The sequence below is a fragment of the Eleutherodactylus coqui genome, chromosome 12 (genome assembly GCF_035609145.1).
Source record: "Eleutherodactylus coqui strain aEleCoq1 chromosome 12, aEleCoq1.hap1, whole genome shotgun sequence".
NCBI lineage: Eukaryota > Metazoa > Chordata > Amphibia > Anura > Eleutherodactylidae > Eleutherodactylus > Eleutherodactylus coqui.
This window is the reverse complement of record NC_089848.1, coordinates 52819031-52832748: the sequence shown is the minus strand read 5'-3', so window position 1 is coordinate 52832748 and position 13718 is coordinate 52819031. Positions and strand designations below refer to the sequence as shown.

At 45.2% G+C, this 13718-nt stretch overlaps 1 protein-coding gene across 1 annotated transcript in view; it reads left to right on the top strand.

Annotated features, from left to right (window-relative positions):
• The window catches only part of LOC136586736 (ubiquitin-conjugating enzyme E2 E2), a 211902-nt gene that overhangs the window by 41351 nt on the left and 156833 nt on the right, over positions 1 to 13718 (top strand). The window contains exon 3 of the mRNA XM_066584931.1: positions 9836 to 9886. Within this exon, the coding sequence (XP_066441028.1) occupies positions 9836 to 9886 (51 nt within the window). The remainder of the gene's footprint in view (positions 1 to 9835; positions 9887 to 13718) is intronic.

Below are 13718 nucleotides of genomic sequence, written 5' to 3'. Positions count from 1 at the left end.
GCTGTGGGGATGGCTGGAGGGGAGCGGGGACACTGCTGTAAGACTGCCCCATGCCGCTCCCTCACTGTCCGTGGCTCTCTGGTGCCACGTGTGCTGCCAGGGCAAGGAAGCCGCTATCGTCGCCGCTGCCGGATTACAACTAGAAGCCGCTGTGCTACCAGGGAAGCCGCTCTAAGTCACTGCCAGGACCTGAGAGCCCGAGCAGGGGGAGGGAGGCAGCCCTGCAGCCAATTAAAATCTTTAAACTCAATTAACTCTAGATTTTTGACTCTTCAAAGTATCCACCTCCTCTTGATCATGGCTTTCTTTCTGCAATTGTCTTCAGATATTGTTCAAAAAATTTCTTCCCAAGATTATTACAGAAGTTCCCACAAATGTGCTGCCCTTGTAGGTTGCTCAATGGGGTTTAAGTCTAGAGAACGTGCAGGCCGTTCCATTATTTGAAGCCTACCAGCTTCTTCTTGTCTTCTCAAGTAGTTCTGACATAACATAGAAATATGTTTTGGATAATTTTCTTGCTGTATTATGAAGCCCTGACCAGTTAGGCGTACACCAGATAAATGCTGTTAGTCTTTTTTGCCCAGTGTGCCAGTCACCCTATGCAAGTTGCTAATTCTGGAACCAGCAAAAGAGCCACAGACCATCATGCTTCCTCCATGTTTGACAGTTGGTGTCTCACACTCAGGAACTGTCCTTTCACCTGCTTGATGGCATACAAAACCCTGAGTGATGTACCAAAAGTATCACATTTTGACTCATCAATATATAAGACCTTCTTCCACTCTTCAGTAGTCCAATGGAGGTGCTGCTTGGCCCAAGCAAGTCTTTTTTGTGCTGTGAGGCGCCGATCACGCAAACTGTTGACTCTCAAAAACTTGTCATCTGATTTTGTAGTGGCCTATGGTCTGTCAGACCTCTTACTGTCAGAGTTTCTTCCAGTTTCCAACTGGTGTAGAAAACTATACTGACTGCTACCTTGGCTTTCTTGGCAATTTCTCTGTAGGACAGACCTGCACTTCTAAGGGTTATAATTGACTGCCTGCTTTCTTTGGTTAATTGTCTTTTTCTTGCCATTATGATAGCAATGTGCCCTGTCCGGAAGAGCAGAACTGTCAAAATCCTGCCCTAGAGGGTGTAATGCAATATGTTCCAACACTGGCTATATACAATCAGAGGGTTTGGAAGTAAACTACAAAAGTTAAGACACCTGTAGGAATAGTTTGCTTCCAATTTCAAACCATAATTTGCCTTCTGTGCTTCCTGTGCTGCTGAGCAGATCTCCTTGACGTGTTCCCTGAAAAGCCCTTTTAGTTAAAATCATAAATTCAGACTAGTGTTGGTTTTCAGATTAAAGTATCATAATTAGAGATAAGCGAGCACCAAAATGCTCGGGTGCTCGTTACTCGAGTCGAACTTCCCGCGATGCTCGAGGGTTTGTTTCGAGTAACGAACCCCATTAAAGTCAATGGGCGACTCGAGCATTTTTGTATATCGCCGATGCTCCGCTAAGGTTTTCATTTGTGAAAATCTGGGAAATTCAAGAAAGTGATGGGAACGACACAGAAACGGACAGGGCAGGCGAGGGGCTACATGTTGGGCTGCATCTCAAGTTCCCAGGTCCCACTATTAAGCCACAATAGCGGCAAGAGTGCCCCCCCCCCCCCGCACTGTCAGCATAAAGATCGTTCTCCTCTGCCATAGCTGTAACAGCTGTGGCAGAGAAGAACAATGTTAGCCCATTGAATTCAATGGAGCCGGCAATACAGCCGGCTCCATTGAAAGCAATGGGCTGCCGGCGAGCGCAGGATGAGTTTTCGGGAAGGGCTTAAAAATATAAGCCCTTACCTGAAAATTATCCTAAAATGTGTAAAAAAAAAAAAAAATGTATACTCACCTTTCCGCTGAAGCCGGAGTTCAGCCGCTTCTGGCTGGCAGTTCTCCTGAACTGCTCTCTGTAGTATTCAGCAGCCGGGGATTTAAAATCCCCGCCTGCTGAATGAGCTGCCTCTGATTGGTCACAGCCTCACCAATCAGAGGCAACTCTCACTCACACCCATTCATGAATTCATGAATGGGTGTGAGTGAGAGCTGCCCCTGATTGGTCCCTGCGCTGAGCTAATCAGAGGCAGCACTCACCCATTCATGAATTCATGAATGGGTGTGAGTGAGAGCTGCCTCTGATTGGTGAAGAGGCACCAATCAGAAAACTCAGACGCCTTCAGGAACGGTTATCACAGCAAAAGTAGTGATCACTCATTCGGATTCATGTCTTGGATATCCCTAGTGGGATTTGTGGATGATTGATTTTGCATCCTCTCCTTACTAACTTTGACCAAGTTGGGAAGAACCCCCCCCCCCCCCCCCCCGACCCCACCAAATGGGCTAAATGGGCTTCTGCCTTAATCGGGTTTTTTTTGCCTTCCTCTGGATCAACAAGGGGGGTGGAAACAGGCTGAACTGGATGACATTGCCTTCTTTCAGCCTAACATACTATGTTACCATGTAATATAATTTGCTGCACAGTGACTATTTGTAGATATTTAGCTATATAAGTCTATATACCGCCACATAAAGAGGCTTTCTTCTTAGTAGTCTGGGAGCCCTGAGTAGACTCCCTGTAAAAGTTTAACGACCTCCTTATGAACGATCTCCCGACTTTTACAGATAGAGAAAAAACCACAAAGAAGCCTGATAGATTTGTAAATAATAACAGAACAGCGCTTACATTCTGAGCGGTTTATTTTAGGCAATTATGTTATTAGTTGGCAGTGACATTATAGAAAAAATACCCGGAAATGTGAGGGTGGAGGTTTTAGCGAGAGCATTGTTATAGGATTAGCGCATTACTTCTAATTGTGCTCATTCGTTGTGCTTCTCTGGGAAGAATATTTGATACTCTCCGCTTCCATTATGCATTTTCTGCAGACCGTAGCGTTTTGATTCATTTCAGTGAACAGTTAATGTATGTATACCAGTATATTACTCCGACGAGCAACATAAATATTACATGTCTGTGTATATGGAACACAGACGGCTTCATTTAGAGTACTACTCAATATTTTAGAAGGGATGCGTATTCTATACAGTCCACCGTCATTTAGGGGGTTTGTGTTGTTTCCTCTTTAGTGATTAGAGGCGATGTAATCCAGGAATGTACAGGTCTATTGCCTGCAAACTACAGGGATAATAATGGTTTAGAAATCTTTAGGATTTCAAGCAATTATCTGTATGTGTAAATGTTGAACATTTTATGCAAAAAAGTTATCAATTCTTTCGGTTGTTCACACTATAATCGTTGCGTGTAAAGGGGCCTTAAGAGGCTAATGGCTTCGCAGACCTTGGGGACATTTACCCCAGAATTCTGGCATAGGGAAGTCATAAATTTTGGCGCAAAAAGTTTGTGAATTTTCTGTGTCAGCATCAGCACTTTTGGGAAGTGGGTGGGGTTTTCAGAGAGGGTGTGGCCAGAAAATGGCATCAATTATACATAAATCTGTGCCAACTTCTACCTGGCATAGATTTCTGTGTCAGCTGAGATGCACCTAATATATGAAGAGGCATGCGCTTCTTCATATATTAGACAGTACAATAAGGGGAGGTTTCTGAGATGGCAAGCTGCCTCCCAGTTAAGAAACAAGTCATCAGGACAGCGCCTCTGCCAAAGGGTAACAGATAGAGTAATTCAAGCCAGTGACTAGGAAAGGGTTAACCTGGCGTGACCGGCACAACCTAGGAAGGTTAGTCATTACGCCTCTGGTCCATGTGGGCAAAAAATCCTGCCAATGGTGAAGAAGTTGCCCTGTCCAAAGGAGAGCTGGTACAAGCAGAAATCTTATATCCCAGGCTGAAGTAAAGAGAGGATAGTTAAGGAAAAGGTCTCCTGCGCTCAGGGTTTCAAAGCACCATTGATAGGAGTGCCACTAGAGAGAGGGCAGGGTGGCACCCACAAGCACCCCCCTCAAAGTCCCGGAAAACTTGACGGTGGCAAATCAGAAAGGTGACACACTTAAGACATGTGCTTGATAAAGGAGCAATTGTTAAGCCCCGAAACGCGTTGCACCTTCATGTACTTTTTTTGTGGCTTGTTTAGGAATTAAATTGGACCTCATCTAACATACGTCATTGAACTGGACTCTCTATCACCTCTCTACACGGTCATGTTTTCCTGGACTTTGAAGGGGGTGCCTGCTGGTGCCGCCCTGACCCCCTCTCTTAAGTGTCATTCCTATCAATGGTGCATTTGAGCACAGGAGTCCTTTTCCTCAATTATCCTCTCTTTACCTCCCAGTTAAAGCGACCCTTTGGTTTCAGGACAGAATTTTGTCTGAAAACCAAAGGGATAGCAGAAATTCACGGATTCCGACTACCGTTTTTGGTTTTCCAAGATGGTGACTGCAATTTTTTAACTACCTAATACGCACTACTCTCTGTTCACTAGCACTGATCACAAGATCCATCCTGGCCTATCAGAGAGCAGGGATAGTGCACTGGTAGTCTAACCCTAGCACTGCACTGTGGGGGTTAGGTAGTCTAAAAATTGAATTAGCCATCTTGAACAACCCGAAACAGGGCCTGGAATTGGAGGATTGGCAGAGAAGAACAATTGCATATAATATGTCCTCCTCTTGTACCATCGTTCTATGCGATGTGATGAACAAGGAGGCTCCATAGGTAAACATGGGCTACAAAACATCGCAAATTGCGGCTGTATAGAGCATGCTGCGATTTTTTTTTCTAGTAACATAGCATCAGACAAAACATCGCTAATGTGAAGGAACCCATTGGAAAGCATGGGCTTTACATACATGCGTTTTATAGCGATGTCGCATCGCTACGAAATTGCGCAATTTTGTAGCCAGTGTGAAAGCAGCCTCAATGTTCATTTCCCCAATTTTCAGCCCATGTAAATGGAGCTTGAGAGTACGGTTAGCCTTAAGATGCATTTAAGAGAAGGATGGGGGTCGGGGGGGACAAACCTTTGCCTGATTATTAAAGTGGTTTTGTCATTTAAAAAAAAAAAATCTATACCCTCCTATTCCTCCCCTGTCAGTCTCCTTACCAGATTTTCTTCTGGCTGGCCGGCTTGTTATAAAGGCTGCATTCGTCACATTCCTTCCTACCGGGTCAGTGAAGATCAGGTCCCTGTGCTGGTGTTCACTGTGTAGGAAGGAATTCTAATCTATTGCCGAGACAGCTTGAAAGAGCAGTCTCTGAAATAGATCGTCACTTCCCCTGCTGGCCTGTGAGCTGTGACATAATGTACATTGGCTCGCAGGAAGAAGACTGCCAACCAATGTACGTAACCTCACAGGAAAAAGATGAATCAGCCAGCTGAAGGTGACGTGACTCCACCGGACTGCAGGAGACAAAAGAAGATAGGGAAGGTGAAGATCTGGTAAGTAGACTGATGGGGGAGGAATAGGTAAGTATAGAATTTTTCTTTTTTAATGACAGAACCCCTTTACTTTCACCAATAATCAGCCTGTTTAAATGTGCAGAAGTTCAGCCGACAACAAGCGAACATTTGTCATGCTTAGTGAATCAGCGAGTCAGTTGTTAGCCCATGAACAAAATTGGCCTTAAGTCCCTCTTCTCCCTTCTTTTCTTAAATCTATCGCTGTACATGCACAAGCACTTATGACAGGAAGGAAGGGGTTAAAAATGGATATCTCCTGGAATAGATCGTCCGTCTGTTTTTGTTCTTTGTTTGTTGTTTTTTCCATGCTTTTGCATTGCAGTATGGGACTCGCAGCGCAGCAATAAAACTGCAGGTAGTTGGCGCACGCTCCGCAGAGACTTGATCCAATCTCCCAAATCTAAGACCAAGGATCGGGGTAGAAGCAGTAATCAGTGAAAACGGTCCATTTATTCATCCATTGCAACGTTTAAGTTCTCAAGAGAGAAACGGCTCCTGTGAGAGCTGAAAAGTTGTGGTGGGTGAATAAATGGGCCGTTTACACGGAGGACTTCTTCCATCGCCATCGTTGGTTGCACAATAATGGAAGAGCTTCAGGGCGATGGATGTGGACCATTACTGCCTGCAGGATGCTGCTGCTCCCTCAGGTTATCTTTGCTAGATAGGACCAGCACTTCTAGTGCTTTTTATTTACTTTTTAGTTATTTTTTTTACTTCAGTATTTTAAAGGGAACCTGTCACCAGTTCTGAGGAGGGTAAAACACAGAAAAACGGAGAGCTTATTCCAAAGCTAACTATGTTACAATAAACAAACCAGCATACCTTGTAAAATTGGCTTTCAAAGTTTCCTGCACTCTGTGCTTAGGCTTCCCTCACACAGGCGTTTTTCAACCCTTCGTTTACTGCAGTTTCAGCAGCGTTTGTCAGGTGTTTTGGCTGCGTTTTCAGCTGAGCGCTGCCTCTGATTTGCTGAGTGCTGTGACCAATCACAAGCAGTGCTCAGCTTTCATTCAATAAATGGCTGAGCACTGCCTGTGATCGGTTGAGTGCTCAGCCAATCAGACCCAGCACTTTCTGGAGGCGGAGATTTTTAAATCCCCGGACAGCAGAAAATGCTTCAGAGCAGTGCAGGGAGCCAGCAAGGAGCCCCGACAGCGGCAGAGAAGTGCTCTGTATATTTTTAATTTTTTTTTTACAGTAGCCAGGGATGATTTTTTTTTAGGGAAGGGCTTATATTCAAAGCCCTTCCCCGAAAATCACTGCAGGGGTTGTCGGCAACCCATTGCCTTCATTAGGGCCGCTGGCAGCAGCCGCGACCTCATTGAAGGCAATAGGAGAACATCGCGATCCTCTGTCAGCTGTCCCCTCGGGGATGAAGAAATCAAACCGCTCTGGTGCAGCACATCTCCAAAGGAACAAAATCATCGGGCGACAACAAATATCCACTTCTTCTCATATAATGTCTGCGGCAGTGGTGAGGCGAATAATATGGTCTTACCTCTGTGGTTCACTATAGGATCCAGGGAGGCATAAATATTCATTAATGACTTTATTATTGGTTTTCACTTGTTCATTTATCATTACAGTATTAAAATAAGTTAAGTTCTCAGTAAAACGGCTTCAAGCAGTAAATATTTTAACGTTTCCGAGGTTTGAAATGCGGTAATTGCAGGTGGTGAGGAACCGCGAGGCTGTATTCCTTGTGACACATTTCAGCCAGTACCGGCTACTGTGAATGACTGAACATCCGGAACCCAATATTTATTCATCGTTACATGATAAATATACACAGTTTATGACGGATAAATATTTGCAGAGCTCCCGGTGACGGCTTTGTTGCCAGTACAGTGTGGCAGTCTACCAAGTCAGCGCCGCAGTGTTGTGTAAAGAATGGCGCGTGAGCAGGGGGGGCGGATAACGTGATCCAGCTGTTGGACCGGAGAAACTTTAACACCATTAAGACTGAAAAGAAAATCCAGCTACTGTCATGGACACAGTAAGGCCGGGCTCACACCGCCGCCGCGCCGGAATTCACCGGCAGTCAAATACATTGCCTTAGGCTGTTTCGCTCACATTTGCGTTTATGCATTGCGTATTATGCGAGCAGAAAAAAGATCGCGGCGTCTTCTATTTAGCCATGTTTTACGTGCAGAAGAGCCCATTGTTCTCTATGTGTGTGTAATCAATGCTGTGAATGCGCAATTATATTGCCTATGGGTGTTGTTGATACACGCCGTAGCGAAGCGACAGAGCGGGAAATGTGAACAAAAATCAGGTAGACTGCGCACGACAGCGTTCGTGGGATACATAGCCATGCGCTGTATAAAAAAGCTGCCATACGCGGCAAAAAAAACGACTCCACAACGGTAAAGCCCTACATGATTCACGCGGGGTTTTGCGCGTACGGTCGTGTCAGCCCGGCCTAAATGAAAGGATAAACGGTGATTTTGGCTCCTTTCTGCTGAACTTCTCCCCTTATTCTACTTTACTTGTACTTTTTACAATAACCTCTGTAGAGGCACATTTACGCTTTGAAAACAGGTCCATGCGTATTCCTATGCGTTAGACCGAACACAGCAGGGGCTGAACTATCTATGTAACAGCCATAATGGCTACTGTTGGACCTACACCTCAGGGGTCCTGGGCTCCCCTACAAATGCAGCTAGTAAGTGGGGGAGGGCTATCAAAGAAAAAAAAAAAGTCAAGATACTTCCAACACTCCGCTATATCCTCCTTCTGATTAGCGCGATCATGTGCTAGATGGCACACATAACCCCTGACCTCAGCAGTCACGTGTCTTGGCGCATGACCACGTTACCTGGAAGGGAAGAAATAAGTAGAGCGGCAGGGTGAGCGAAAGAAGTGAGTATATTTTTTTGTTTTTTTTTCAGCATAAAGGGGGCAGTTTTGCTAATGGGGTAAGAAAAGTTACTACTGATGGAAGCATAAGAGGCATTATTACTGTTAGAAGCATAGGGGGCATTACTACTGATGGTAGCATAAGGGGGCAATACTGTTAGAAGCATAGGGGGCATTGCTACTGATGGAAGTATAGGGGGTATTACTACTAATGGAAGCATGGGGATATTACTACTGATGTAAGCATAGGGGGCATTACTACTGATGGTAGCATAGGGGACATTACCACTGATGGTAGTATAGGGGGCATTACTGCTGATGGTAGCATAGGGGACATTACCACTGATGGTAGTATAGGGGGCATTACTGCTGATGGTAGTATAGGGGGCATTACTGCTGATGGTAGTATAGGGGGCATTACTGCTGATGGTAGTATAGGGGGCATTACTGCTGATGGTAGTATAGGGGGCATTACTGCTGATGGTAGTATAGGGGGCATTACTGCTGATGGTAGTATAGGGCGCATTACTGCTGATGGTAGTATAGGGGGCGTTACTGCTGATGGTAGTATAGGGGGCGTTACTGCTGATGGTAGTATAGGGGGCGTTACTGCTGATGGTAGTATAGGGGGCGTTACTGCTGATGGTAGTATAGGGGGCATTACTGCTGATTGGGGCATAGAGGATGTTACTACTGATGAAAGTGTAGGGGGCATTACTGTTGATGAAGCATAGGGAGCATTACTACTGATGGAAGCATAGGGGACGTTACTACTGATGGAAGCCTAGGAGGTGGGGTATAAGCAGGTACTTGTAACTACCACTACATCGCCGTCACCCACAAAGCTCTCCATGGTGCCGCGCCACCATACATCTTCCTCCGGTCCCTACATCACCCAGCCCGCACACTCCGATCCGCTAACACACTCAGACTAAACACCCCTCTAATACGAACCTGACATGCTCGCCTCCAGGACTTCACCAGAGCAGCACCCATCCTCTGGAACGCTCTACCGCAAGGCATTCGGACAATCCCTGATGCACTAAACGTCAGGCATGCCTTAAAACCGCACCTCTTCAGGAAGGCATACCAAACCTTCTGACCTAGTCCACCTGCCCCTCCCTTTGGCTCCCCACACTTTCCACCCTGCCTATCGCGTACAACCTCTACCCCTGCACCTCCCTACTGCCCCCCCCGTTTGCTTCCTAATAACTGATTTCCACATGTAACTCCTATACTGCCTGTGTTCCCCCATGCCTTATCTCTCCACCTTGTACCTCCTATATCAGTCCCACCCCGTTTGTTTCAAACTGCATGTATATCACATGTAATTGTTGTATTGTCTGTGTTCTCCCATGCTTAAAGCGCTGCGGAATAAGTTGGCGCTATACAAATAAAGATTATTATTATTACATTTTGGGACACTCGTGACCCTTTGATCATTTGGACCCCAAAGACTAGATACTTATCCTCTATCTTCAGGATAGAGGATAAGCTAATTTCGTGGAACAACCTCTTCAAGCGCAGCCCTATATGACGGGATTCTTTTTTACTTTTCAGAATTCAGAAAGAACTTGCGGAAATAACACTGGATCCTCCTCCAAACTGCAGGTAAGTCACATGTTATGTTGTTTGCAGAATGCTGCTTATGATGGTCATGGTAACGTTGCCCAGCTTTCGTCTGCCTAAGGCCACATAACACCGGTAGTGGATTATGTCGTTGGTCAGAAACGATGGCGGTGGTATTTCACTAATATGGAGCTCAGAGGGAGCCTTATACCGCCATCAGACCAGGAACGTTCTTCTGTGGGTCATGAAATGATTGTGTCTGGAGGAGTCCATTATTATGACCTTTTTTTATATCTATTGTTAAAATCGGTCATTGTTGGTCTGATCATAGCACTAATCAGTTGATGTGAACCCAACGTAAGATGCCAGAGCTAGTCGCAATTCAGTGTCTCGTCTAGTCTGCAAACTGGTCATTGAATTGGTATAAACTTTCACTCGTCCTACTGCATGGTTGCCCGTTTGGTCTGTTATTGTTTTATATACATTGCTCTTTTAGATCACTATTATATGTCACCTCAGTGATATTTTCCTCCTGTCTAAGTTTACTTTATTTGCTCTTTTAATATATTGCAAATGTAATAATTGGGGCAATGCTATATTAAATGTTGGCTTTCTGGAGTAATGGCAGTAATGGTATAGTCAGATTAATATGACAATTCTGCATGTAGAGTTGGTTAGTGAGGATGCAGAAAGACGGATTGGTTTGGTGATTTTGAAAAGCTGCTTGTTTGAAGTGTCAGGTTCACATTTGACTGAACATACAATTTTTTAAATATAATTCTTGATAATTCAAGTAATTGACTGCAGATTCTTAGTGTAGTCAGAACCCCTCATTATCTGTGCTCAGTGGTCTGATCCAAAATGCACCCTATAGCTGCCAATTGGACTTCATCACTGTGGAACAGAACACTTCATACAGAGGGGTTCTGACTACACTAAGATACAGTTTGTGAATTAGAATTGTATATTGTTTATTGCTTTTTGCTACAGATTGCAATGCAAGGCAGCAAGGAGATATAAGTTGCAAATGACTACATTTTGTGTAGATGTAGAGAAAAATCCCGAGGTACCGTGTTACTGGAAAAATCTCAATAATGATAAATACTAGGGATGAGCGAACGTGTCCGTTACGGACACATCCGCACCCGGACACCGGCTTTGCCGAACACTGCAGTGTTCGCGCGTAAGTGTCCGGGTGCCGCCGGGGGGCGGGGAGATGCGCGGCGGCGCGGGCGGCAGTAGCGGGGAACAGGGGGGAGCCCTCTCTCTCTCCCTCTCCCCCCCACTCCCCGCCGCACCCCCCCGCGCTGCCACGGCGGCCCCCGAACTTTTTCGCCCGAACACTGAAGTGTTCGCAAAGTTCGGTGTTCGGGCGAAAAAGGGGCGGAGCCGAACGTGTTCGCTCATCTCTAATAAATACTCTTGTGTAAAAAGACAATAGTATTATAGAGGCAATGCCTTTATTGGCTAATCGGAAAAAATGATATATGCAAGGTTTTGAGGATATTTAATGCCCCTTCATCAGGGAAACATATTTGTACACAACAGATCAGAGATGATGTGATTAACTTACATTTAAAACAGGATAACGAATGGAAGGAAAAGCACAGCAGTCGTCCAATGATAAACTAATCGAACACTAAACGTGCTTTTAGATGGAACAATTATCATTGAAACGAGCGAAAGTGAATGATAGTTCAGTTTAAATGTGAGCGAATGGCCGATATCGTTCACTTTTCGTTCGTCGTTCATTTTATGCAGCATAAAAATCATTGTTTACTCGTTCGCTCACCGTTCGGTTTAATCAGCGCTCGTTCAGTCCTTCCTGTTCACTTATCTTGCGAATGTGACCGATTGAACGATTCTGAGTGATTTCTCATTTGAACGAGCCAACGATGTATCTGCCTGTCTAAACAGAGCACACGAGAGCGAAGGAGCTAGAGGGGACATCTGTCACTCATTAAAATGATAAATCTGTCTGTCTAAAACAGCCCTAGGGTTTGTGTAGAATGTGAAAGAGGGGGAGGTGATGATTGAGGATGTCACCAATTAAGCTGATGGGTGTGAAGTGTCCAGTTACGGAGGCATATAGCCCGGGGTAATGTTGAGACCATATCCTAATGTCTGGAAAGTCCCCAGCAGTTTAAAATCACATATTTTTCTGTCCTTCACCTACCAAAACGTTTAGATCCATTAAACAGTGATGCCCCGGACTATATGTCTACGTAAAGGGACACTTCACACCCATCAGCTTAATTGGTGATGTACCCTATCATCATCCCTCCCTCTTTCATCTTAACCCTTTCCAATCCACCCTCTGACGTCTAAAGACATTCTGATTGAAGGATGTACTGCTCTATTGTCAGGGGCCTCTCCAGCATGTCCTATACTGCAGTACTGTCTCTAGCCAGCAGATGGCGCCATTGTATAGTGGCAGAAAGAGAAAGTCCCCTAGGAAACGCTGAATCCAAAATTGGATTGCAAAGGGTTAATGTCTATTTACACATAAAGATAATCTTTCAAATGATTGAAAGATCGGCGATCGTTTTGCATAAAGCACTAATAGGCACTAATGCAAATGAGCCTCCAGGAGCTGTTGCAGAACTCAGCAGATGGTCTGAGCTCTGCAATTAGCTCTATTGTTCAACCAAAGGCTGCTAAGAGAATACAATGTAATCTCTAGCTTCCATGGAGATAACAGTATATGGTTTATTTTCTCACATGGGCTGTGGAGAGAATACAATGTTATCTCCTGCTTCCAGAGTGCAGTCTGAATGATGGATTTTGAACACACCTAACAATCATTGCTCAGATAAAAAGTGCACAATGGTAGCATTTACATACAACGATTATTGCTCAAAACCAGCGCTTTAACTAATTTTGAGTGATAACCGTTGCGTGTAAATGGGCCTTTACACACAAACCTCAGTTGTAGAACTAGTTCATCATTAGTCCAATGCTGTGCTATTCCTGTCTGTTTTACATGTAAACTAATCACATCGTCTCTGATCTGTTATGTATAAATATGTTCCCTCTTATGATCTGATAAGCCTGATGAAGGGGCTTTAAATTACCTCGAAACCTTGCATGTGTAATTTTCCTGGTTAGCCAATAAAGGTGTCGCCTCTATAATACTTTTGTACTTTTTGATACAAGAGTATTAAACGTTTACTCAATTTTGTGTAATAAGGGAAGCCTCGCTTTAAAAAATAAATGTCTGTTTCGGCTTACCTGTTACTTTGCTAGATTCCGAATCCTGTTTTTGTCGATCCACTTTATATTTGTCCTACATTTAGTTGATATTGTGTGCTTTTAATGTCATTAAAGTGAAGCTCTACCAAGAGCACTTGACTGTTCGTATTCTTCATTCATTAACCCTTCCTTCCCACGAGCGTGACGGGGTCCGCCGCGTAATATTACGCAGTGAAGCCCGTCACGGCGCCCCCCAGAGCCCCTATACTTACCTGCGGGAGATAGCGTGAAATCGCTTCCCCGCCCACCACCGCCGCGTCACCGCCCGTCACCGCCCACCACCGCCGCGTCACCGAGCGTGTCACGTGACGCGGCCGGCCGCGTCATTTGGCGTCAGATGACGCGCGGCGGTGGGCGGGAAAGCGTTTTTTCACGCTATCTCCCGCTGGTTACAGCGGGAGATAGCGTGAACGGACGGCTTCCATTGACTGCAATGGAAGCCGTCAGTGCGTACAGCCCGTCCTCACCCGCAGAAAATAGAGCATGCTGCGGGTGAGGACGGGAGAAATCGCGGTGCGTAATTCCGCGCTGGAATTACGCATCGTGAGCATTGTGCTATTAGGTTCAATAGAACCTAATAGCTGCGGGCAACGCAGCGGATTTTCGCCGCGAATTACGCGGC